The sequence below is a fragment of the Juglans regia genome, chromosome 6 (genome assembly GCF_001411555.2).
Source record: "Juglans regia cultivar Chandler chromosome 6, Walnut 2.0, whole genome shotgun sequence".
In the NCBI taxonomy this organism is placed as follows: domain Eukaryota; kingdom Viridiplantae; phylum Streptophyta; class Magnoliopsida; order Fagales; family Juglandaceae; genus Juglans; species Juglans regia.
This window is the reverse complement of record NC_049906.1, coordinates 29032814-29056668: the sequence shown is the minus strand read 5'-3', so window position 1 is coordinate 29056668 and position 23855 is coordinate 29032814. Positions and strand designations below refer to the sequence as shown.

Below are 23855 nucleotides of genomic sequence, written 5' to 3'. Positions count from 1 at the left end.
ATGGTGGTGGTGTGGTCGGTACTCTCCAAAATCCAGACCATCTGCTAAGTGTTTATTTAGAGAAATGATACTTGCAGTCATGAGTATGCAAGTATCGTACAGTCACTTTGAAAAAAGTGAATAAATATGGGATCTACGTAAAAATAAATTAATTTTTTAATAATGGATTCCACTATTTTTCAAAGCAATTGCACGACGTTTGCACATTCTATAATTGTATGTAGTATTACTTTTTTATTTATTTGTTTTTTTAAGTAAAATCGCTTTTAAAAATAAAATATTATTGCTCATTTTTCTTTCAAATATCCTAGAAATATAATTATTCTTGATTTTGTTTTTAGAAAAATGGGAAATGTAGGGAGTCCGTTTTGTCAAGGCCATTAACGGGCTACCTAGCATTTCCAAAATAAATATATAATCCTAGCTGAACGTGATCGACGTCTAAACAAAACCGTTTTTTCTCGGCTACCAAACAAGCCCCTTGTTTTTTTTCTGGGCAAGATAGACCCATTTACAAAAGTAAAAACCCTTACCTCTCCATCCTCTTCCAAATTATAATCACTCTTTAGGGTTTCTATCTATCTCCATAAAGTATAAACCTTGAACCTTACCCAAATCGGTTTCTTCCATTGAGTCATTGAAGTCTTACAATTCTTAAGAGATAATAATAGCAATCAGAAAGAAGTATGAGTGTTGGTGCTTCTATCTCATCAATCGGAACCGCGCGTGTTGCTAATTGCCACCGTTGGAGGACCCTAATTCCGCTTCCTTCTTTGCCTTCCTCCAATTGGAGATTGATGTCGCCTCTGGCTTCAGCTCCATCAGCGTTCATGTCCATGAGCTCAGCTTCGACGACGGAACCGGTGGTCGTGGAGGCCCCGAAGCCCAAGCACCCCTGGCTCATTGTCGGCCTCGGTAACCCCGGCAAGAAGTACCAAGCCACCCGCCACAATGTTAGTACGACCCTTTCTGTTTTGGTAAAATTTTGAGTTCTAGACTGGAGTCTCGCTAAAGGCAAATATAATAACGTTTGATATGCATGCAATTGGATTTCAGAGTTCAACTTGGAACTAAAGTAATGTTTTATATATATAAATATTTTTATCAAAACATCTTATTTTGGTTATCTTAATAAACAATAATAAAAAAAGAAATTTCACAAAATTAAAGAAATATCTCACATATTTTCTATTGACATATTCATTTTAAATGTAAACAATCACTTTCTCAAATTGTAATAAAACATCTCTTAAAAACTTCTAACATCCAACATATCCAATGTTTTCACAAAATCTTGTAAAAATCCATCTTTATAGTTTTTTTTTTTTTAATTTAAAAAATTCTCAAGCAAATGTTACTTGCAAACATCCGGCCAAGATATTGGCCCTTGAATTTTTTATGCCATAAATTTTAAAATTAGGTAACGCTGCTTTCGGTCACTTGTAGGAATTTTGGACAGTGTCCAATGTGCTATTCGGAAGTTTTTATTATTATTTATTAACAGCATCATTATCAATATGATAACTTCATATTTGGTATCGAGCTTGTTTAATGAGTGTTAAGTGCGCTAGAGTTATGTGGGTTGGCCTTTGAACTTTGAAGTTATAATATGAGGGAATTCTATTCAGGTGGGCTTTGAGATGGTGGATGCTATAGCCGAAGCTGAAGGGATTTCTACTAGCAGCGTTTCCTTCAAAGCTCTGTTAGGAAAAGGTTTGCCCTTCATTGTGAAGTGTTCTCTCTTTTTTGGGATTGAGTAATTGCACATTTAAAATGCATTCAACAACCCAATGGTGAATTCGACTTTTTTTATTGGACCGGTTAATAGTCTGGGAATTATGCTTATGATGATAGTGGTTAAGTTGTCACTGTATCTCACCAGCTAGCCTAATAATAAAGTATCTGCGTGGTTACTTAAATCAAAACGTTAATTGCTCCTTAGTTTATATTGCTTTCTTCCTTGACAAGAAATTCATTATGTCATGTTACTACACCACAACCCAGCCTGAAATACCATGATATTCATTATGCTTGTGATGATATATGTAATAGCATTCTAACATCTACCGCTCAGGGGTATTACTGTATAACTTATGCTAACTGTCCATGTCCTGCAATGCTGCCCTAATCCTTACCAAATGATACGCTTGAAGTATATGCTTGTGATGTTTGATAAGGGAAATTAGTGGATCAAAACTAGTTATTTTCTTTATCTAGTCTTGGAATCATTTGAGCCAACTTGCAGGTTTTATTGGAGACGTTCCAGTTATGTTTGCTAAACCCCAAACTTTCATGAATGCAAGTGGTCAGTCTGTAAGTAAGCTATCTGGACAATTTCTCCTATTTATTAATTGATAGGTTTTCTCGTCTTGTTATTTTCCTATGGTTTTAATGAGGATTGGTTTGTGTAGGTTGGGGCTATCGTATCGTATTACAAGATTCCGCTAAAGCAAGTACTCGTGGTAAGATATCATTTTCTTTCTCATGTACTTTATTAGGGATGGCAATTTTTGCCTGCTGAGTGGGGATCATGCCCAGTCCTCCCTGTTAATGGGACAGGGCAGGGATGGGGTTTGCTATTGAACCCAAGGCAGGATCAGGGATTTCCCTGCCACTGCTATACACACTTAAATCCTAGAGTTTTTCCCCTCTTCAGTATTTCCTTCTCACTTGGCCAGCTGCCGTATTCTGCACAGAAGCTATTCTTGTCAGCCATATCTATCTCGCTCTCAGTAAAATTCCCTCCCTCAACATTCGTTTGCATCCTCCTTGAACCCCAATCTCCATAGCGAGCCTTGAAAGTACACCGCCCTTCCTCTCTCATTGACTTTAGATCCAATCACAACCTCCATGGAAAGGAGATGACATATCTGAGTAGGGTGAACACTAGGAACAATGAGTTGTTCAAGGGCACAACAAGGTGGTCCTCACAGTGGTTTTGCTCCATCCCTTTGTGTTCCACCCCTGGCTTCATCATCAACAAGTGCCACTGGGAATCAGCAATTTGAGTGGTTGTTTGGAGCCTTGATTTTTCCCCTTGATAATTGGTTGTTGTGGCTGTGATCATTGGTGTCTGTGTTTGCATTTTCAACAATGGGTGGGGTGGGGGCTACAGTAGGGATACCATATCTCTATACCATCCCAAACCTGCCCATCCCTACATTTGTTAACTTTGCATTCTTTTAGTGGGATCTTTTTTATTTCAGAGTCATTAGTTGTCAAATCTGAGCTTGTGGTTCTCTTCCACAGATTTTTGATGACTTAGATTTGCCATTTGCAAAGTTGCGGCTTTTGCCTAAAGGTGGCCATGGAGGACACAATGGGTAATTATTAGGCTTAATGCCCAATTTCTGTTAATATTTTAGCAGCTCTCATGGATTTAATTCAGGATCTTATGTAAAAGACAAGATAATGTTCCTGAATATATTTTTCAAATTTATATACTCATTTTATGCAGTTTTCTATTGCACCATATCCCTGGCTTTTAGTTAAAACTTAAAAGATGACTTTATGTATCCTTTAAAACCCAAGTTATATGCGCCTAATTACAAGGTTCTATGTCTCCTGTCACAACCATGATCCTCTCCTATGCAAGAAATCAATTTGTGGCAGACAATGAATGATGAGTGAGATTTCTGCTGCATCTAATTTTTTCAAATGGAAAAGAACTCATGGTGGAGAGAGGCAGGGGGTTCGAATTTCCTTGCATGGATCAACATATCTTAGAAAGTTTTACATGGGACCCAATTCCAGGAAGGCCAGTAGGCATTACTTAAATGGTTTTTGAAATACATGCACATAAAGAGGTTTTGGGTCCAAAAAATGAACGTCTGCTAGTGTTAAGATATCTTTACTACAAGTAATTTGCAATTATTATGTCATGTGTGAGATGTTTTTGTTGAACTGCTATGTGACTGTTAGGATTCCTAGAAAATAAGGCTCTTGTCACTCAAGTAAGTCAACATTGAAAAAATTCTCCTATTCCATACTTTGAAGTCACTAACAAAAGGAATGTGGATTGGGTCAGACACAAGGGTGTCGAAAACAACAATTCCTAGTTTTTGGGGCTCAGAGACAGTTGTAAATGTGTCTAAGAATTTGGATAATAAAACTGGTCTATTTTATCTGTGTTCCAAGTGTTTGTTTCGTTAATGATGATATATATATATATATATGAAAACAAAAATCGTGAAAATTTTGATGTTTATCTGCTTCTTGACAAAACTCAATCCTCCACCATTATAATTCTGCACACTTTGAGGTAAATAATGGTGGATTCCTTGTCTCTCTGAATGTCTGTCAAAACGAGTGTACATTAGGGTCATGTTCCAGATTTTCCAAGGTGTCATTCAATAGGAGAAATCTCCGACAGATAACGGTTTTTAATTCATGAATAGCTTCTTCAAAGGATTGTTTCGCAATCCAGTACAACCACCCTTTTCTCTCTTATCCTTTCCATGGCCCAAGAAAAGTGACTTTTAGAATAATTGTTGGGGGAGGGGGTTGTGAGAGCCATGCACATGGGATTGTGGGAAGATATTTGGAATGGTTGGAGGGGTTTTGCATGCCAGTTCAGATTTTTGGTTGGATAGGGATCCAGGGTCAGGTTTTGGCATGGCATTTGGTGTGGTGATCCAGGGTCAGAACCACATTTCTTTTCCTTGGAAATGTGTATGGAGGAGCAAGGTGCCTTTCGAGGTTGCTTTCTTTGTTTGGACTGCTTATCTTGGGAAAATCCTGACCATGGACAACTTGAGAAAGTGTGGGCTTATTGTTATGGATTTGTGCTACATGTGTAAAAAAAAGTGGTGAATCAATTATCACTTATTACTTTATTGAGGTTGCCAGGGTCATATGGGATGAGAATTTTAGCAGGACTGGATTTGCATGGGTAATGTCCTAAAGGTCGGTGGATTTTCTTGCTAGTTGGAGAGGCCTCCAGAGTAGCCTTCAAATTGCTGCAGTGTGGAATACGAGTCTTTATCTTATGTGGTGTATTTGGTCCGACAGGAATGGCCAGAGCTTTGAGGATAGGGAACACTTATTGGATGATCTTATATGCTTCTTTTTCCGTACTTCATTCTTGTGCACTGCTGTTATTGTTCTCAATGGAGCTAGTTTCATGATTTTCTTGGATCCATTCTACCTCCCAAGTTGTAGTTAGGTGTTCCCTTTGTATACTTCTTGTGTGCTCAATCTTCGCCTATGTACTTGATTCAATAAAATTTTATTTTACCCCTAAAAAAGGTGACTTTTAGGCATAATTCTTATTACTTGTTTTCCCTTGCAGAATGAGGAGCATCATCGATCACTTCAAAGGGAACCGTGATTTTCCTCGTTTAAGAATTGGTACTTTCCTAGAAGCACTAAACTTATTGCTATCATACTCCATTATTTATTTGTCTTAAGTTGGTAAAATTTACTAGGCATTGGAAGGCCTCCTGGGAAAATGGATCCAGTCAACTTTGTTCTTCGCCCATTCAATAAACAAGAACGTGAAGAGGTATGAAATTTCTTTTCATCAATCTATGGTGGAGCAAGTCATTGGTAGATAGATTCGATAACTAAAATAATGTCATTGTGCAATAATATTATTTTTGCAGTTGAACTTCACATTTCAACATGGCATTGAAGCAGTACGGATTCTTTTGCTGGAGGGGTTTAATAACAGTGCCACATTTGCTAACAGTGCCAAAACCCTGGAACAACTTGGTTAACTTCGGGCGCAAATTATAATTACTGGCGATCACGGACAGGTGGATATATTATTCATGTATGAGATTAGTGCATCACAGTTAATGATCATTGCTTTTATTAACTTTTGGCTGAATTTATTTCCAAGCTGATCATGGTGAACTTATTGTCTCTATGCTTTATAGGCAATTTGAAGTTGTGATTGTGAAAGCTATTAGTGGCTGGCCTTGAATGCATGCTTTGACGCCAGATGATTCATTGTGTGCTTTGCCCTTTTGCTCTTTTTTTATTATTCCTTTGGAAAAGGCCATATTGGTCTTCCCCGACGGTGCTTTCTTTCTGGAGCCCAACTATTTCTTCCTACAGGTATAGAATTTTGAGACTGTAAAATTGTAGACTTAAGGACTCATTTGGTTATTGAGTATGAGATGAAATGAGATGTTTTGTTGAAAGTTGAATAAAATATTGTTATAATATACTTTTTTAATATTATTTTTGCTTTGTAATTTGAAAAGTTGAAATTGTTTATTATATTTTTTATGAGAGTTTGGAAAAGTTGTAATGATTATATAAGAAGAGATTAATATTCAAAAAAAGATTATATAAGATGAGATGAGATTAGATAGTTTGGTTTTGTATAACCAAATCAGCGCATACCTTTGCAAGGGTCACCCGAATGTCTTGCTACACCAATATGTGTGTGTGTACACACGTTCAACATTGATCCCACTATGCCAGATGGTAGTTCTTATCAACCATTAGATCAATTCTTGTTTTCAAAATGATTCAAGGGTTGATATATACATCATCATGATAACAGTGGGATGAGGCTAAGTATTAGAACTTTTCTATACATTATATTCTAAAGACGCTTGTGGTGGTATATGATTGAGAGAAAATAACATGTTTTTGGTCACTTCTATCACTTATCTGAGTTCCCCACCATCTGGTCTGGTGACAGGCATTTCCGCTGTTAACTAGGCTATGCATCAGGACTCGAGAAGGCAACCAACCTTCCCGAGCCATTTCTGTCAAAATAGACAACACAGTGTGTTGTAAAAATATGTTGAGGGTAAAAGGATTATTACTACTCATTTACTACTCATAGTTTATTTCAAATTTTTTATTTTTTTATTATTTTCTTTTAAGTATTTTTTTAACATCTTTAACCATTAAGAAAAAAATAAAAATATATATATAATTTTACTAATAGTCACCTCCTTAACCATTAAGTAAAATTAAAAATTAAAAAAATAAATAAATATAAAATGAGTAGTAAATGAGTAGTAGGAGAGTAGTAATCCTATCAATGTTTTTGGGTCTTGGGAACGGATAATGATATCTCTACACATCTTTTACTACTATTTTACTATCCAGTTTTTTTTCTTTCTCTTTTTGCTATTTGAATCTGAATTAAAAATCCTACAACATGACCTTTTTGCATAATTTAGAATAAAATAAATTCAATCAATCAACGCAATCATGTAATTTAATTAAAAATAAATTTAGTTTTATAAAAATTGACTCAAAAGGTAAAAGAATGTCGAATTTTATAAAATTAAATTTATATTTAATTAAATTACATTATTACGTTGGTAGATTGAATTTATTTTTTTCTAAATTATGCAAGAGAGTCATGTTCAAAGATTTTTAATTCAAATTCAAAGAGTAAAAAGGAAAAAAATAGTTGAGTAGTAAAACAGGACTTGAAGTTGTTTGTTCAGTTATCAACTTTATTGAATCCTATGTTGCCAAGTGGGCATTTGGTCTAGTGGTATGATTCTCGCTTTGGGTGCGAGAGGTCCCGAGTTCGATTCTCGGAATGCCCCAATCTTTTTATTTTGGAAGTTGACCTTTTTCCTTGCGGCTTCTACTAAATGAGATCGGTAGAAACTGAAGTTCAAATTTTCCATTTAGGTGGAAAAGGACATTCATAAAGATAACAAAAGTCCCAAAGTCATAATGTTGATGGTTATCTCTGTAGACCGATCGGTATAATGGAAAATAGCATGGAACTTTAGACTAACTATTTGTTTGAACCTTGTACTTGACTTTGAGGCTATACCATATTGAAGTGATGGAAGGATCGATAAACTTTAAACAATCCCAATCAAGATATTCATAATCGGGTCATTAATATAGTAAGAATTGCGTTATATATTATATTTATATCTCATTATCTTGATGTCGGATTGCCCATTAGTCTCTAAGAATCATTTTCCAATATACAGCTCTTGACCATTGTGTGTTTTATGAAAATTGATAGCTATCACTATGATTATAAGCAGGTAAAGAAAGAAAGAGAGAGAAAATAGACCCAAGATTTCTGCCATGATTAGAGGCGTGACATGCGAAATTGTGGTCTATTTGGATTAAAGTTTAGTTTGGGCACAGAGAATACCATTCTCAAAATACCTCAAGTATCAGGTATTCTCATAATACCTCACTACTATTAATTATTTTATTATTACTTTTTATCTATTTTTCATTACTATTCACTATTATTCAATATTCTATCATTACTTTTTCATTATTATTCACAGAATACCTGAGAATATCTTACTGCTCAAACGCAACCTAATATTCTTTGGCAGTAATTTATTGAGGTTGACTTGTATTTTCAAGCCCAAACAAACATGCAAGAAAGTGCTTCTTTTTGCCAAAATCTCCTTCAATATATGTGTCCAAAGACAAGTCCAACCCCACTTGGGTTTCCTGCACATGAAAGGGATTGTTGTCATGCAAAAAACTTGATTTTTCTTTTAAAGATTCTGTTAGAAAAATTAGATCAGAATGCACAGCAGAAGCGATATTACCTCACAGGAAATATCTCAAATCTAGTGCGGTTGTTCCACGAATTCTCTAGCGTCGTTCTTTATCCATGATCTTCACATCGATGGTGGAGTGTGCTACGTGGTAATACCAGAGCAACACTCACACGTTCTACAGCCTAGATGTCGTGACTAAAGAGAACCATTTGAGAGAGAAAGCTTATTTATCCAAGTGTATCATCCAAAGAGAGGGAGAGACTATGTAAATAGCCTCTCTAGTGTAACCCCCTGGTTAGCCATTAAGGGCCAGCCATCAAGCCTCATGAAGTGCCTAAAGAGCCACTTCATAACCCCCAAGAGAAGGTGAAGGGGTGCCCACCATGGGTGCCCCTTTCTTACATCTCCCACTCACACATAGTGGGCAAGACCCCAGGTCTGCATCTCTCAATATGTTCTCAATCTTGCTCATCCTAGCAAATAGGTCGTGCGACCATCAAGCACAGCTGTAAAAGAAAAATGGGAGCATTATACCAAATCTCTTCGAGAGAAGACCAGCATAGCAACATTCTTAAAATTGTCTTGTTTTGCCTCGACTCATTTGGTCACATCAAACTAAGCATCCCTAATCTCTCTCGAGTCCAAATGACTCAGAGCAATGCTCAATCTCTATAAAACATGATGTACTCACAGCTATATTGCAACTCCCAAGAAGCAACATAACTTGCCGGCAATGAGTACTCATCATTATCTTTGTGTTATCAAATAGTCTTCCCTTTGCATTCATACCATTTAGGGCAGGTTTGGGGGGTGAGATGAGAATTTTGTGTTTTATTTTTAAGTTTAAAATATTATGTTTTAATATTATTATTGTTTTGAGATTTGAAAAATGTGTATTGAGATTTGAAAAAATTGAATTGTTTATTATATTTTGTATGGAGATTTGAAAAACGTGTAATGATGAGATGAAATGAGAATTTTGTGTTTTGTTTTGGTTATCAAACCTGCCCATAGTTTCAGTCCAGTTGATTTCCCAGGAATGCATCTTTAGACCACATCATGCATGGCCATAGATAACATGCCAAAGTAGTAGATACTAAAACATCAACCTCGTGACATAGTCAAAGGTCTTCTAAGGGCATAAATAAATTAAGGTCATCAATTATAACCTACAGGACTCACACGATGAGAAAGCAGGGAACCATTCACTCACCTCTATTGTTGGTTGCAAAAGCACATGTAGTATGAAATACATGCTACGGTGGAGTTCTCTTTCCAAAGAAAGAGTGTATATCTATTCTCAATTCACCGTACAGATCTTAGTCTAGTCGCTATCTCAGCGCCTAACCTGAGTCCCTCCATTTGCTCGCTATCCAAAGCGCCAAAGAGGGTGGTCTCGCATCTGGCTTAAACCACAGGCTACATTGGTTGTGGGTAACCATGCATGGTCCTTAGACCTCATCTTAGCTCCCACTAAGGTGACATATCTTTTGTGTCTTCCAACTTATCCCTCTCCGAACAAGTACCAAGTGACACATTGTCTCATCTTTGCTCGCTACCTCTTTGTAGCGCCAAAAGCGATCGCTCGTGTGAGTGCGCCGATCTAAGCCTATCAATATACATTTTTCACCATAACTCCCAAATTTATGGTGACTGTGTGTTTTTACCAAAAAATGCTTACAGCCATGCCACATTATCATAGAATACATCAGTGTCATGTGCACAACGAGCAAAACCATGACGGAGAGAAATTACATGGTCAACAACAAATTATTAAACCACAACTCTTAAGTGGTGTTTGATGACCATTTCTCTCCATGCGCATTCTAATGTGTAGTAACTTTCCAAAACATGCTCCTATCAAGAGACTCTACTTTTACATATAAAAGTCTTTTGCACAGACATGAAGTCAGTGACGACTCATCGCGAATCTTATTTAGGTCAAACTCACAATATAAACTTTAGATTCTAGTCAGCAAGTCCAACTGCGATTTTTAAAAATCTACAAGATGACCACAAATATCATTTAGCAAACTTAATTTGCGACTTCAAGGTTTCATATAAATCTCTTGTACTCAACAAAAGCATGTGAGATAACCATAATTTATTTTTCATTAAGGGTAAAGTGATTAGGATATTTGCCCCCAAAGACAATCATAATAGTCTAGTTATTACTTTTAATGACAATCGCATCACAAACTCACTTAGTCAAGTAAGTCATATTTACCCTCTAACAAAATCTTAATCTCTAACTCCCATGAGCAAACCATAATGGAAACACCAAATAGTATAGACAAATCTAGATTCTTTAGTATTGTTCATCTCATTAATTGTCTATGAATTTTAAACAAGAGCTCCTAGAAACTATTTTTCGTAAACACAGTCTTAAAAGATGTGAAGTCTTAGCTACTTTTCATAAACTCATGTTCATCACCTCGTAAAATGGAAAACCTCTTATTAGACGACAATTAATTATCTAAGACAACCAGTTCGCAATATCTCTTAGGATAACACTTTTCTAAGACTGTTAATAGCATTCAAAGAACCTCATTTTATTCAATAGGTCGTTAATAAAAAAAAAAGACCAAGTACATTGGATATCTTTGAATAGATAGTTTGTTTAGGCCGCATGTAAACAGCACCAGAAGCATTCATTTGCTTTTTGTACCAAAATAGTACTAGCAATAATCATGCGCTCAAAGCACTTCATGCCTAAACATCATAAAAGCTAACCATCTAATTCTCCTATGAGAATCAGCTATTTAACTCTCTCAAGAAAAGTTCCAATAAATATGCGATCAATGGTTATCTAAATGCAACTCAATTTGTGCCAAGAGATATAGATCTATACCTCTATCAACTCCACTTTTTCTCTGTCAATTAGATCAACAACCCGAAGTTGGATCATATAAGTGAAGCAAATCTAAGATTATACATTGGGATTCCTACTATGTGAATCGAACTCGATTAAACTTGAATCGAACTCGATTCGTGAAAGAAAAACTCATCCATGAAAGTAAATACCCGCTCGATTAGTAAATGACACATACCCGACAAAACTAGACTAGACTTAGCTAAGACTCGTTAAGGCCCGCTCATTTATACTCTAGTCGACTCGTTAGCTCGACTCGATTAAAACTCATTCATATATTGATAAATATATGAGAAATGCTAGGGAGCCCATTTTGGGCTCCCATATTTTTTTCCCATTTGCTTTTTTTTTTTTTTTTAGTTTTGTTTTTTACTTAGTGATTAAGAAAATATTGTTTAATAATATTGTGAATTTTTTTCTTTTTTTAAAAATATTTAAAAGTGTTAAGAAAATGATGTAAAGACTTTTTTTTTACATCATTTTCTTAACACTTTTAAATATTTTTTAAAAAAGAAAAAAATTCACAATATTATTAAACAATATTTTCTTAATCACTAAGTAAAAAAAAAAAGAATCGGGAAAAAAAAGTGGAGCCCAAAACGGGCTCCCTAACATTTTCCTAAATATATACATACACTTATATGTATATACATATATATATGTATTAGCTAATAATAAAAGTATAACACTTTTATAATTAAATATATAATATGTAACCTAATTACTTATATCTATATATTGAATATATTGCATAGTTATATTTTATAATTTGTACAAAGTCAATAAGATTTAATAATTTTATATACTAGTATGAAAGAACCATATATGAAATAAATATATGCTATCATATTATGTGTATCTATTAATAATATATGTAGGCACATAATATATTGTTATATAAATAAATATCAACTAGTTAGATAGTAATTATTTATAAATTTTTAAAATCTTATAATTCAATAGAAGTTCTACTTGTTAGTTGTACAAATTTAATATTAGATTTTTTATTTACATAATTTATTAATTATTAAATTTTATTCAAAATATAAAAAAATAAATAATTCAAACTTATTTGTAAGACCAGTTCGAGTTGAAAATTTAATTTACTAAGCCGAATTTAAGAAAAAATAATAAAATTTTCAAATTCAGACTCAAACTTAGGGGTGTAAACTCAAACCGGAAAACCGGTCCAGACCGGACCGGTTTTATCGGTTTTGAACCGGTCCGGTCCAGAACCGATTTTTAAAATATAAAAACCGGCCGGTTCCGGTCCGGTTCCGGTTCCGGGATTTTTTGGACCGAACCGGACAGGACCAGACCGGTTGATTAAAAAAAATAAAAAATAATATTTTTATATATAAGTTTTATATAAAATATTTTTTATATATATTAAATATTAATATATATAAGTTTATATATAATGTATAATTATAAATTTTTATGTGAAATTTTTATATATAATATATATAATTATATATATTCATATATGAAATAATTTCTTAATATAATTTATAAATTATTACATAAAATGTTAATACTAAATCACTAAAAGTTTATAACTAATACTAATATATAACTTATAATTATACCAATAGTCTAATATTAATACTATTATATAGTCTAATATATTAATAAAAGTATAAAACAGTTTTTTTTTTATAAATAAATTTTTAATGACAAATTGTAAAACTTACATTTTAAAAAAATCGAAAAATCGGACTGTTTCGGACTGGACCAGAAACCAGTAAAACTAGAAGTACTGGTTTAGAAGGGTAACCAGTGCGTGATCGATTTTGAAAAATATAAAATTAGTACATATTAGTTTGATCTTAGATTTTATTTAAAATCAAATCGAACCAGATCGATTACATCCCTACTTAAACTCGAATATTTTGAATGGAGTCGAACTCAACGAGCCAAAAACTCGCTCGACTCAGTAAATCCCTACCGTGAATGAAACGCGAACGCATAAAATAATGAAGCTAAACCCCAATCGTTGTCATTGTCAAGAAAAAAACAGTTGTAAATGGGAATAGTAGGAATACAGCTCAGTATGGGTCCCGGCAGCTCAAAGGCCACGTGTCGAGTAATGAAAGGAAAGTAGAAAAATATCAAGCAATCCCCATTAAGCACAACGACAATCACGAAATCAATTCAGTTCGATTTTGTAGATAATCAAAGGTTGTCTTCCAATCACAATTCCAAAAATTGGGCACCACAATTCACGTGATCTCTTCTTCATCCCTAAAAGCGACCCAACAAAATTCACACCACAATTTTTTTTTTTGTTTTTTTAATAAAGATAACTTGGATTATTGCATTGTGTTTGTCTTTTCTTGACTCATTCTTATACATATAAAATGAGATAAGATTAAATAAAATGAAAATTTTATAAATAATAATTAAATAATTTATAAATAATAATAAAATAGTTTAATTTAAGATATTTTATGAGATTTTAAAAATATGAGAGAAAAATTAAATAAAAATATTATAAACTTAAAATATAACTTTTTAATATTATTTAAAATTTGAAAAAATTGAATTTTTTTTTTTAAATTATAAAAATTAGATGAAAAAGTTGAAAAAATAGAAAAAGCAGTTGGGAATGGGAATTGTAGGGATACAGCTCAGTATGGGTCCCAGCAGCTCAAAGGCCACGTGTCGAGTAATGAAAGGAAAGTAGAAAAATATCAAGCAATCCATTAAGCACAACGACAATCACGGAATCAATTCAGTCCCACTATGTGTAACAGTTCGTTTTTGTAGATAATCAAAGCTTGTCTTCCAATCCCAATTCCAAAAACTGGCCACCACAATTCACTTGATCTCTCTTCATCATCCCTGAAAGCCAAAACCCACCACAATTTTTTTTTAATTATTTTTTATATAAAGAAAACTTGGATGATTGTATTGTGTTTGATCTTTTATGAAGTCTCGATTAGTAATACAAATGAGATGAGAAGATAAATTTATAAATAATATTAAAATAATTTATGAATAGTAGTAAAATAATTTGATTTAAGATATTTTATGAAATTTTAGAAAATATGAGAAAAAAATTAAATTAAAATATTATTAAAATATAACTTTTTAATATTATTTGAGATTAGAAAAAATTGATTTTTTTTTTTAAGTTTAGAAAAATTGTAATGATTAGATAAAAATTTTAAAATTGAAAAGTGTTTATGTTCAAATATTGTTTGAATGTTGATATAATAAGATAAGATGGGTTGAGACCATTTTTTAAACTAAACGGGGTTAGAGTTTTTAACAAATCTTCAGGTGAGAAAAAGTGATATATGCAATGAAACTTTATAATATTTATTATTATTGGAATAAATCTCTTTGGTGGCATTAAAGTTTTAAAAGAAATGATATTTGCAGTCATAGAATGAGTAAGCACCGCACACTCCTTTAAAAAAATGAGTAAGTATAGGGTTAACGTAAAAAATATTTTTTTTTTAATGGTGAACCCACTCTTTTTCAAAGTAAGTGTGCGACGCGTGTACAATTCATGATTGTATCTAACATTACTCAATTTTTAAATATATATGATATTTTATATTCGTATTTTATTCTTATATATGAGGAAAATATTTTTATTCTTATTTTATCTAGCATTCGTATTTTATATATTTATTCTTATTTTATATATATGGTATAATTCTTATTTTGGTATGGTCTCGAAGTGTAGTTTCTTTTGACCGGACTATACCAAAATCGACCAAATCACTTAATATAAAATTTTTAAACATATAATATATTATTTTATATAGTAGTATTACCATTGATCATATAAAATGTAAAATAATATATATTATCAATTAACTAATATATTATACGATAAATCATATGATAATATATGTTATTATATGTAGATACATCGTACATACTCTACTAAAGTATTAAGTTAATAACTATTAACATCATAAATATAATTATAATTAATTATTTTTTAGTGGGTTAGTTACATAATCTACATTAAAGAGCACATTTAAATTTGATTTTATTAATTTAATTAATTTTTATATTAATTTATCAACCAAAAGAAGAAAAGAGTAAAAAAAATATTCCTAGCTCATATACACGGACCACGGTATTAGACCAATAGTAGTGAATAATAGTGATATCAATCCAAACCGGCTAATTTATAAAAAGTAATGCTAGAGTGCAATCTATATACATCCCTTTAAAAATAAATAGAATTTACTATTAAAAAAATAATTTTTTTCTATATAAATCTCTTGCAAGTCCTACACACTTTTTTAAATATATAAATATAAAATTCACCTAAAAAAATATCAAGCAATCCCCATTATTTTTTAAAAATTATTTTCTAAGAAAATGCATTAAACTTACACATTTTAAAACTTAAATCTAACAGTACTCTCTCTCTCCGAACACACAGTACACGAAACTTGAACTCACAGTCACTCTAACTTAATGGCCCCTAACACTCGACTAAATTTCTTCACTGCCACTAAACCAACCAGATCATGACAATAATAATATTACATTTATGAGAATAATAATTATGAGTCACACCAAGCCAAAGCCAACCTCTCTTTGGAATTTATTTAGAGCTTGTTTAAAAAAAAATTTTAAAGAAAATTTTGACATGTTTGCTAAATTTATAAAAAGTACAGGTTTAGAGAGTGTGGTGAGATACAAAATTCTTATTTCATCTAATTTTATCATTATATATTTTTTAAATCCTTATATTTTCTTAGAAGATTTGAGAAAAAACTCTTTTTCTCTCTCCTAAATATTTTCTCTCCTTACAATCTCTTTTTTTTCTACTTTCTGTTTGCTCTTTCGATTTTTTCCTGATGTTGGTGGTGATTTGTCAATGGTTTTTGCTCCTTTATGAAGATTAACGTATCATTGTAGCATTGGGTTATAGTTGTGGGTTGCTATAGATAGGGCGATACAATGAGTTATGTATTGACCAGAAGTTGTTTGAGTTCAGGAAGGAGAATGATAGGTGGTGGAAAATCATAGAAAGTAGTCATCGTTTTGTGAAATACATAGCTTTAGATAATGAAGCTATGGGGTGGCTGGGTTCTATGGTGAGGGAATGTGCAGTGTCTAGGGGTGTTCATGAGTTCTTGAGAACTCGTAGAAAAGGAGATTCGGTACTGATGGTGAGAAAGGGTCATAATTACAATGGAAACTTCATTTCTCTATCTGAGTTTGGTCGTGATAAGAGGAGAGGGTTGATTGTTGTGCCGGAAGGGAGGAAGGGGGAGGGATGGAAATATTTTGGTGATACTTTAATGGAACTCCATGCATCCTCTGCATCGGGTAAAAAAACCAGAGTAATTTCTGTTGTTCAAGCAGGTTATGGTGGTGTTGTTCCATCGTTGAAGGCAGGAAGTGGAAGAACGTACAGTGAGGTGCTGAAGGCAGTGCCTCGTGCCGTTAGTGCTTGGGTGTCAGACGCGTATATCGCAGAGGAATTACAGAGATATGAGGAAGTTGGCAGTGGGCTGGTGGGGTTGAATGAGGAAACCATTCTGAGGATGTTGGTTGGTCTAGAGGAAAAGGTGGGTGCAGTGTTAGAAGAAATCAGTTATTTGAAACACTGCGTCAAAGGAAAGGGAGAGATGAAGTCTGAATTGGGTCGGGTAACGGGTCACAAGCATGGGCCGAATGTATCGGGTTCAGGGGGCCCAAGTCTGGGTAGGGCCAAGGGTCTCAACAAGGCCTGGAGGAAGGTATCTCGGTCCACCGAGATATCGGGCCAGGATCCGAAACAGGCTCCGGGGGACCCGATACACAGTGTGTCGGCGTCATCGCTGGCACAGAAAAGTTCGCCGGCCACCGTCGACCACTTTGGTGTGCCGGTTGAGATATTTCAAGGGGCGGGGTTGGAGGATGGAGAGATCACGATTGACGCGGTTCCTCATCCGTGCGAGGTCGTTTCCTCGCTGGCTCTTGAAGCGGGGTGGGGGAGTGTACAGACGGTGCCGTGTGTGGAGGTAGTAGCTCCAGTTGCTGTGCAGGTGCAGGTTGTCTCGTCTGTTCTTGGTTGTGCGAATATGGAGAATCCGGTAGTGGTGGGGAGCTCGGAACACTCACTGTCTCTTGATGTGGGGCTAGGGAGTGTACAAATTGAGCCTTGTGTGGAGGTAGTAGATCAAGATGCTGTGTCGGTGCAGGTTGTTTCGTAGGTTTTGGGTCTTCGAGTATGGAGGATCCGGTAGAGGCGGGGGAAGACTTTTTCTCTGGAAATGAGGGGGGTTCGGAACTGTCTTTGCTTCCTAAGGACAATGTAGGTGAGGAGGGGGCAGCTACTCCACTTTGTACTCTTCCTCCTAGTAATCATGGGACTTGCTCGTCTAATTGGATTTTTAAGAAGGTAGAGGAGCTTCAAGATATTTTTGGGGTTTCTTTTGGAGGCTTTGAAGAGCAATTTATGGCGCTGGTTGTGGCTATTGAAGCTAGCCGTTCGAAATCCGCCACAAAACAGGATAGGGAACTCAAACGTTTAACGTGTTCCATCAATTATAACGTGAAGGAAGGAAGTAGTGGAAGGGACAGAACGAAAGGGAGGGGCAACTTAAGTTTCTTATGAAACCCAAGATTTTATCTTGGAATATACGGGGACTTAATGATAGTAATAAACGTCTTCGTATCAAAACTTTGTTGAGAATGTGGAAGGGTGATGTGGTATGCCTACAAGAAACAAAGCTGAGTTTAATAGATAGAAATATGGTGCGTAGTTTATGGGGATGTTCGCACGTGGGTTGGTCTTATTTGGCATCACTGGGAGCCTCAGGTGGTGTTCTATTAATGTGGGATAAAAGAGTGGTTGAGGCGATTGAGGAGTGTGTTGGCGAGTTCTCTGTTTCGACTTTATTCAAAAATGTGTGCGATGGATGGGAATGGGCTTTTGTAGGGTGTTATGGTCCAAACAGGGACTGTGATAGGCGAAGATTGTGGGAGGAATTGGCGGGAATATACTCATTATGGGATGTGCCGTGGTGTATGGGAGGTGATTTCAACATTACCCGTTTTCCTAGTGAATGTTCAGGGCATCGTCGGCATTCCAGGGCCATGGAGGAATTTTCTGAGTTCATTTTTTATCTGGATCTTATGGACCTGCCTTTGGTGGGGGGGAATACACATGGTCTAACGGTAGGGTTTGGTCGAAGTTGGATAGATTCCTTGTCTCTCCGGCATGGGAAGCTCATTATCCAGAAGTAAGTCAAAAAAGATTAGCCCGAGTCAGTTCAGACCATTTTCCCATTATTCTTGATTGTGGGGGCATACATAGGGGTCGACGGTATTTCAAGTTTGAGAACATGTGGCTAACATCGAATGGGTTTGTAGACACGGTGCGTGCTTGGTGGATATCGTATCAGTTTAGTGGCACGCCAAGTTTCATTTTAGCAGCCAAGCTTAAGGCTCTAAAACAAGATCTGAAAAAATGGAATTTGGAAGTTTTTGGGCACACAGACAATCAGAAGTCTTCTTTGTTGGAGGAATTGCAGGAGTTAGAGGGTAGAGAATTATCGGGAGATGCATCGGAGGAGGTATTAGTGAGGAAGGGCATGGTGGTGGTAGAGTTGGAGAGAGTTTTATTGTCATAAGAGATATCATGGCGTCAAAAATCTAGGGCTCTTTGGTTGAAAGAAGGTGATAGGTGTACAAAGTTCTTTCACAAAGTGGCTAATTCACATCGCCGAAACAATAACATTGAGGCGTTTACTTCTGGTACTCAGGTGTTATCCTCTTCCCCAGAATTAGAAATTCATATTGTACAGTATTATGAGAATTTACTTACCGAAACGGCAAATTGGAGGCCGAAGCTCGATGCTTTGCATTTTGAGACTTTTGATCCGCAATATGTGAGTGTTATGGAGAGATCGTTTGTTGAGGAAGAGATCTTCAAAGTCATCACTGGTATGGCTAAGGATAAAGCACCAGGACCGGATGGTTTCTCAATGGGTTTCTTCCAAACTTGTTGGGATGTTGTGAAAGGGGATGTTATGCAGGTATTCAGTGAATTCCATACTTACCAGAAGTTTGAAAAATCTCTTAATGCGACCTTTATTGCCCTCATTCCTAAGAAACACGGGGCTTCTCTCATTGAGGACTTTCGTCCAATAAGTTTGGTTAGCAGTGTTTACAAGATTATTTCAAAGGTGCTTGCTAACCGGCTTAGTCCAGTGCTGGAAAATATTATATCCAAGCCACAGAATGCTTTTATTCGTGGTAGACATATTCTTGATTCGGTGCTCATAGCAAATGAGAGCCTAGATGCTAGATTGCAAGAGGGAAGTCCAGGTATTCTATGCAAGCTGGATATGGAGAAGGCTTATGATCATGTGAATTGGGATTTTCTCTTATACCTGCTTGAGAGGTGTGGATTTGGAAATAGGTGGATTTCATGGATGAGGTACTGTATTTCAACTGCCCGATTCTCAGTTTTAGTTAATGGCACTCCCGCTGGTTTTTTTGATAGCTCGAGGGGTTTGAGACAGGGAGATCCGTTATCCCCTTTATTATTTGTCATCGTTATGGAGGCGTTGAGTGGGATGATACAGGCGACTGTTGATGGGGGTTTTTTATCTGGTTTTAAGGTGGGAAATGGCTTGGGTGGCCCTTTTATTATCTCACATCTTCTTTTTGCAGATGACACTTTAGTATTTTGTGAAGCGGAGAGTAGTCAGGTCCAAACTCTAAGAGCATTGCTACTTTGCTTCGAAGCAGTGTCAGGGCTTAAGGTGAACCTTAGCAAATCTGAGATGGTACCGGTGGGGGAGGTTCATAATATAAGCAATCTTGCCAGTCTTTTGGATTGCAGGGTGTCCTCTTTTCCTATGAAATATTTGGGCCTCCCGCTAGGAGCATCGTTCAAGAATAGAGCTATTTGGGATGGGATGGTGGAAAAGATAGAAAAAAGGCTGGCGGGTTGGAAAAGGGTGAATTTATCAAAAGGGGGGCGTCTTACTCTTATTAAGAGCACCCTTTCTAACATACCTACATATTTTTTATCTCTTTTTCCTATGCCTGCAGGGGTGGCAAATAAGATTGAGAAAATCTTTAGGGCATTCTTATGGGGAGGATTAGGGGAGGAGAAGAAATTCCACCTAGTTAGTTGGAAGACGGTTTGTGCCCCAATTGTGCATGGTGGTTTGGGTGTTTGCAACTTGCGAACATTTAATAAAGCACTATTGAGGAAATGGCTTTGGAGATATCATAGGGAGGGGGGAGCACTGTGGAAGGAAACTGTAGACGCAAGATATGGTGTTGCATGGGGTGGATGGATTTCAAACGAAGTGAGGGGGGGTATGGAGTGGGGTTATGGAAGTATATAAGGAAGGGGTGGAAATGTTTTAAACAACATATTCGCTTTAAAGTCGGTGAGGGTAACCGAATCCGCTTCTGGCAGGATGTGTGGTGTGGAGATCAGACTTTGGAAAGGGTTTTTTCGGCTTTATATCGTATTGCAGCTAATAGGGAGGTTGCAGTGGCTGATGTGCAGTTATTTTCTCATGGTTCGCATCAGTGGAACATTATATTTTATAGGGATTTTCATGATTGGGAATTAGACATGGTTACTGAATTTTTCAGCTTATTACATTCCTCGGGAACTTCTAGGGTTCAACATGATTGTTTGAAGTGGAGGTCTAAGGATCATAAGTTTTGTACTGTTAAGGCGTATTACAACCTTTTGATCACGAATGACCTTACTCCATTCCCTTGGAAGAACATCTGGAGATCTCGTGTGCCTTTCAAAGTTGCTTTCTTTGTTTGGAATGCCGCACTAGAGAAGATCTTGACTATCGACAACTTGAGGAAAAGAGGATGTGTGGTGATGGATTGGTGTTACATGTGCAAAAAGAATGGAGAATCGGTTGATCATCTCTTACTACACTATGAGGTAACAAGGGTGTTGTGGGATGAGATCTTTCGGAGGGTTGACGTCGCATGGGTAATGCCTTCGAGGGTTGTGGAATTGATGGGCTGTTGGAGAAATTTGCAGGGTTGTCGTCAAGTGGCAGCAGTATGGAAGATGATTCCGCTGTGTATCATGTGGTGCACTTGGATGGAAAGGAATGCGCGATGTTTTGAAGATAAAGAACGTACAGTGGTGGAGCTGAAGAATTTCTTTTTTAATACTTTATTGCTTTGGTTTTCTGCTATTGTTTTAGTTGGGGACAATATTCAAAACTTCTTGTCTTTAGTTTATCGCTCTTAGAATGTATACTACCTGTGTACATGGCTTTGGCCTTTTTCATTAATAAAATTTATCTCTTACATATCAAAAAAAAAAAAAATCCTTATATAAAATATAATAAACAATTCAACTTTTTTAAATTTCAATTCTACTTTTTCAAATCACAAAACAATAATAATACTAAAATATAATATTTTAAACACTAAAACAAAATCTAATATTCTCATCTCACTCCAAACCAACCGTACAAATAGAAAAATTTATGTTTTTTTTTATCTAAAAACTCCAACAGATAACTGTATAAAATTAAAAACAAAATAATATAAACTAATTTCAAAAGTACTTTAAATACATATTTATTTAAATAACTTTTAAAGTATACAATTTATTATTTAAGTTATAAATTATAACCCCTAAAGCTCTAAGTTATATCCCTAATCACAATCCCAAATATTCATAAATGGGCCCACTTTCTCGTGCATTACCTGTCCTGTAAATTACCTAGTTTATTGGGGATATAAGGGTAAATTATGTGCCCTCTTACGGAAGGCTCTAACATTTATTGGGTGAGAACGCCAGCCGCGAGTTTGCCAAATCGTAGCTGACGCGTATCCCCTGTTGCTGTACGTTCCCAATAATCGACGGAGATGATGATGTAGGCGCAAAGGCCAGACAGTAGGTTCCTGACGAGTCCATGGGAATAAGATAGTTCTTCGCCGGTAGCGACAGCAACTTCCCGCCGGAGAACCGGAACGACACCGTTGGAACTTGCACGGAGGTCTGGGATGACAGATCGTAGCACGTGTCGAACAAAGATACGCCGCTTGTCGATTTCAGGTTCCGAGTTAACTTCACGAACGCGTCGCGGAGCGCGTTGTAGGCCTGGGTCGGCAATCGGGTTATAGTCGTACCCGAGTCCACGATGATTCCGCCGTTTCCTGCCGCGTCCATTTGAAATACCGAGGCCGGGATCGAGAGGGGCATACCTCCGACACTCAGTCCGTCGAGTCCAATGTAGTAGAACGTGTCGAGCTTTTTATTTTTAAGTATAGTGGTAGTGACCGAGTCAGCGGGTGGAGCCGAGTTGAACTCGAGAGTCGAGGACTTGCTCGAGTCACGGTCCACGAGGCAGTATGAGAACGACGACGCTTTGATCTGGTAGGGAAACGAGAGCGAACCCCCACCGAGTCCGAGTATTCCGGCTACCCCAACGAACAGACCCTTGTTGTCGTGGCCGCAGCCCAAAGCGATATTGTTCACTGCGCCAGAGCTCCCGAACGACACTGTCTCCGTCACCATGTTGCCAGTGGTCTTCGACCCGTCGCCATAGGAGACCCCATAGAGACACTTTCCTGCACTACAACCTTGAACCCGGAGGGCCTGGCATTGCGGGGAAGCGCAGGAAAGGGGCTTGTAGGAAGAGGATGAAGTTGGGTCGAATATAGGATCGGATTGCTTGTAGCAGTTCGCACAGGGCTTACATTGGAGCCAGTTGATGTCGCTGCCAGTGTCGAGCACCATGTAGAAAGGCTTGGCGGGGGTTCCCACACCAATGCGCGAGACGTACTCACCGATGCCCAGGAGGCTCTTTCCGGACAAGATCGGAGTGGACAGATCCTCGGGGAGAAGCTCCTTCTCCACAGGTTTAAGATCCGACTTCTTCCCACCCTCAAGGGCGAGCTGGAGCTTGGTGGTGAGAGCTTCGACCCGGGCCGAGTCGCGCTCGAGTCGAGCAAGAACAAGGCTCTTGTAGTCTTCATACGAGGACTTATAAAGTGACTCTCGTGGGTGAACCTGAACCGAGAAAGAAGAGGAATTACCGACCTGAGCTTGTAGCAGGGGCTCTTTTTGTTGAACCAAGGGCTTAACGGTTTCAGGGTCGAAGTTGAGGACTGCACGGGCTTGTTCGAGCGAGGCCGAGACGTCAAGGAATGTATGAGTAATCTCGGGTAAGTCTCGAGAGAAAGCCAAAGGAAACAGGGAAATCACAGAAAAAGAAACTAAAATGGTGGAGAAGAAGAAACGGAGGTACGAGTTTGGAGCCATTATTGAGGTCTGCTGCAAAGAGCAGAGAAGAAAGGCAGAGAGTACGAAGTGAGAAGTTGGCCTTTTATAAATTTTTTTCTCTCTCTCCGAATGTTGGGACGATAAAGACAAGGCCAAAATCGCAGCATTCTGGCTTTTGCCAAATGAGAAAATTATTTAAAATTTAGATAATTTGTATAAAAAAATTTTATATTAGATTAGTTATTTTTAAAATAATTTATATTTTTATTACAGTTATTGGTCAAATATTGAGAATCATAATTAGTTCTCTAAATATTAAAAT

The 23855-nt window shown here is 36.5% G+C and overlaps 2 protein-coding genes and 1 non-coding gene across 4 annotated transcripts; 2 read left to right on the top strand and 1 right to left on the bottom strand.

Moving 5' to 3' along the window:
* The first annotated feature begins 440 nt into the window (after positions 1–440).
* On the top strand, positions 441–6186 carry LOC109010743 (peptidyl-tRNA hydrolase, mitochondrial-like). 2 transcript variants are annotated; one of them, XR_001999244.2, is made up of 9 exons: positions 441–953; positions 1629–1713; positions 2246–2313; positions 2412–2462; positions 3250–3323; positions 5291–5349; positions 5427–5503; positions 5604–5773; positions 5880–6186. XR_001999244.2 is itself a non-coding variant. In XM_018991654.2 (9 exons), the coding sequence occupies exons 1-8, from the start codon at positions 687–689 to the stop codon at positions 5715–5717; spliced, it is 795 nt and encodes a 264-aa protein (XP_018847199.1). In that variant the 5' UTR covers positions 441–686; the 3' UTR covers positions 5718–5756; positions 5880–6186. The 2 variants fall into 2 exon arrangements, 1 of the variants encoding a protein (XP_018847199.1); XM_018991654.2 differs by having other exon boundaries at positions 5604–5756.
* A 1265-nt stretch (positions 6187–7451) lies between these two features.
* TRNAP-UGG lies at positions 7452–7523 on the top strand. Its single transcript has one exon. It is a non-coding gene; the product is annotated as a tRNA-Pro (tRNA).
* A 14343-nt stretch (positions 7524–21866) lies between these two features.
* Positions 21867–23633, bottom strand: LOC109005620 (protein ASPARTIC PROTEASE IN GUARD CELL 1-like). The gene has a single exon (XM_018984632.2). The coding sequence runs from the start codon at positions 23570–23572 to the stop codon at positions 22079–22081; it is 1494 nt and encodes a 497-aa protein (XP_018840177.1). The 5' UTR covers positions 23573–23633; the 3' UTR covers positions 21867–22078.
* Between the last annotated feature and the right edge of the window lie 222 nt (positions 23634–23855).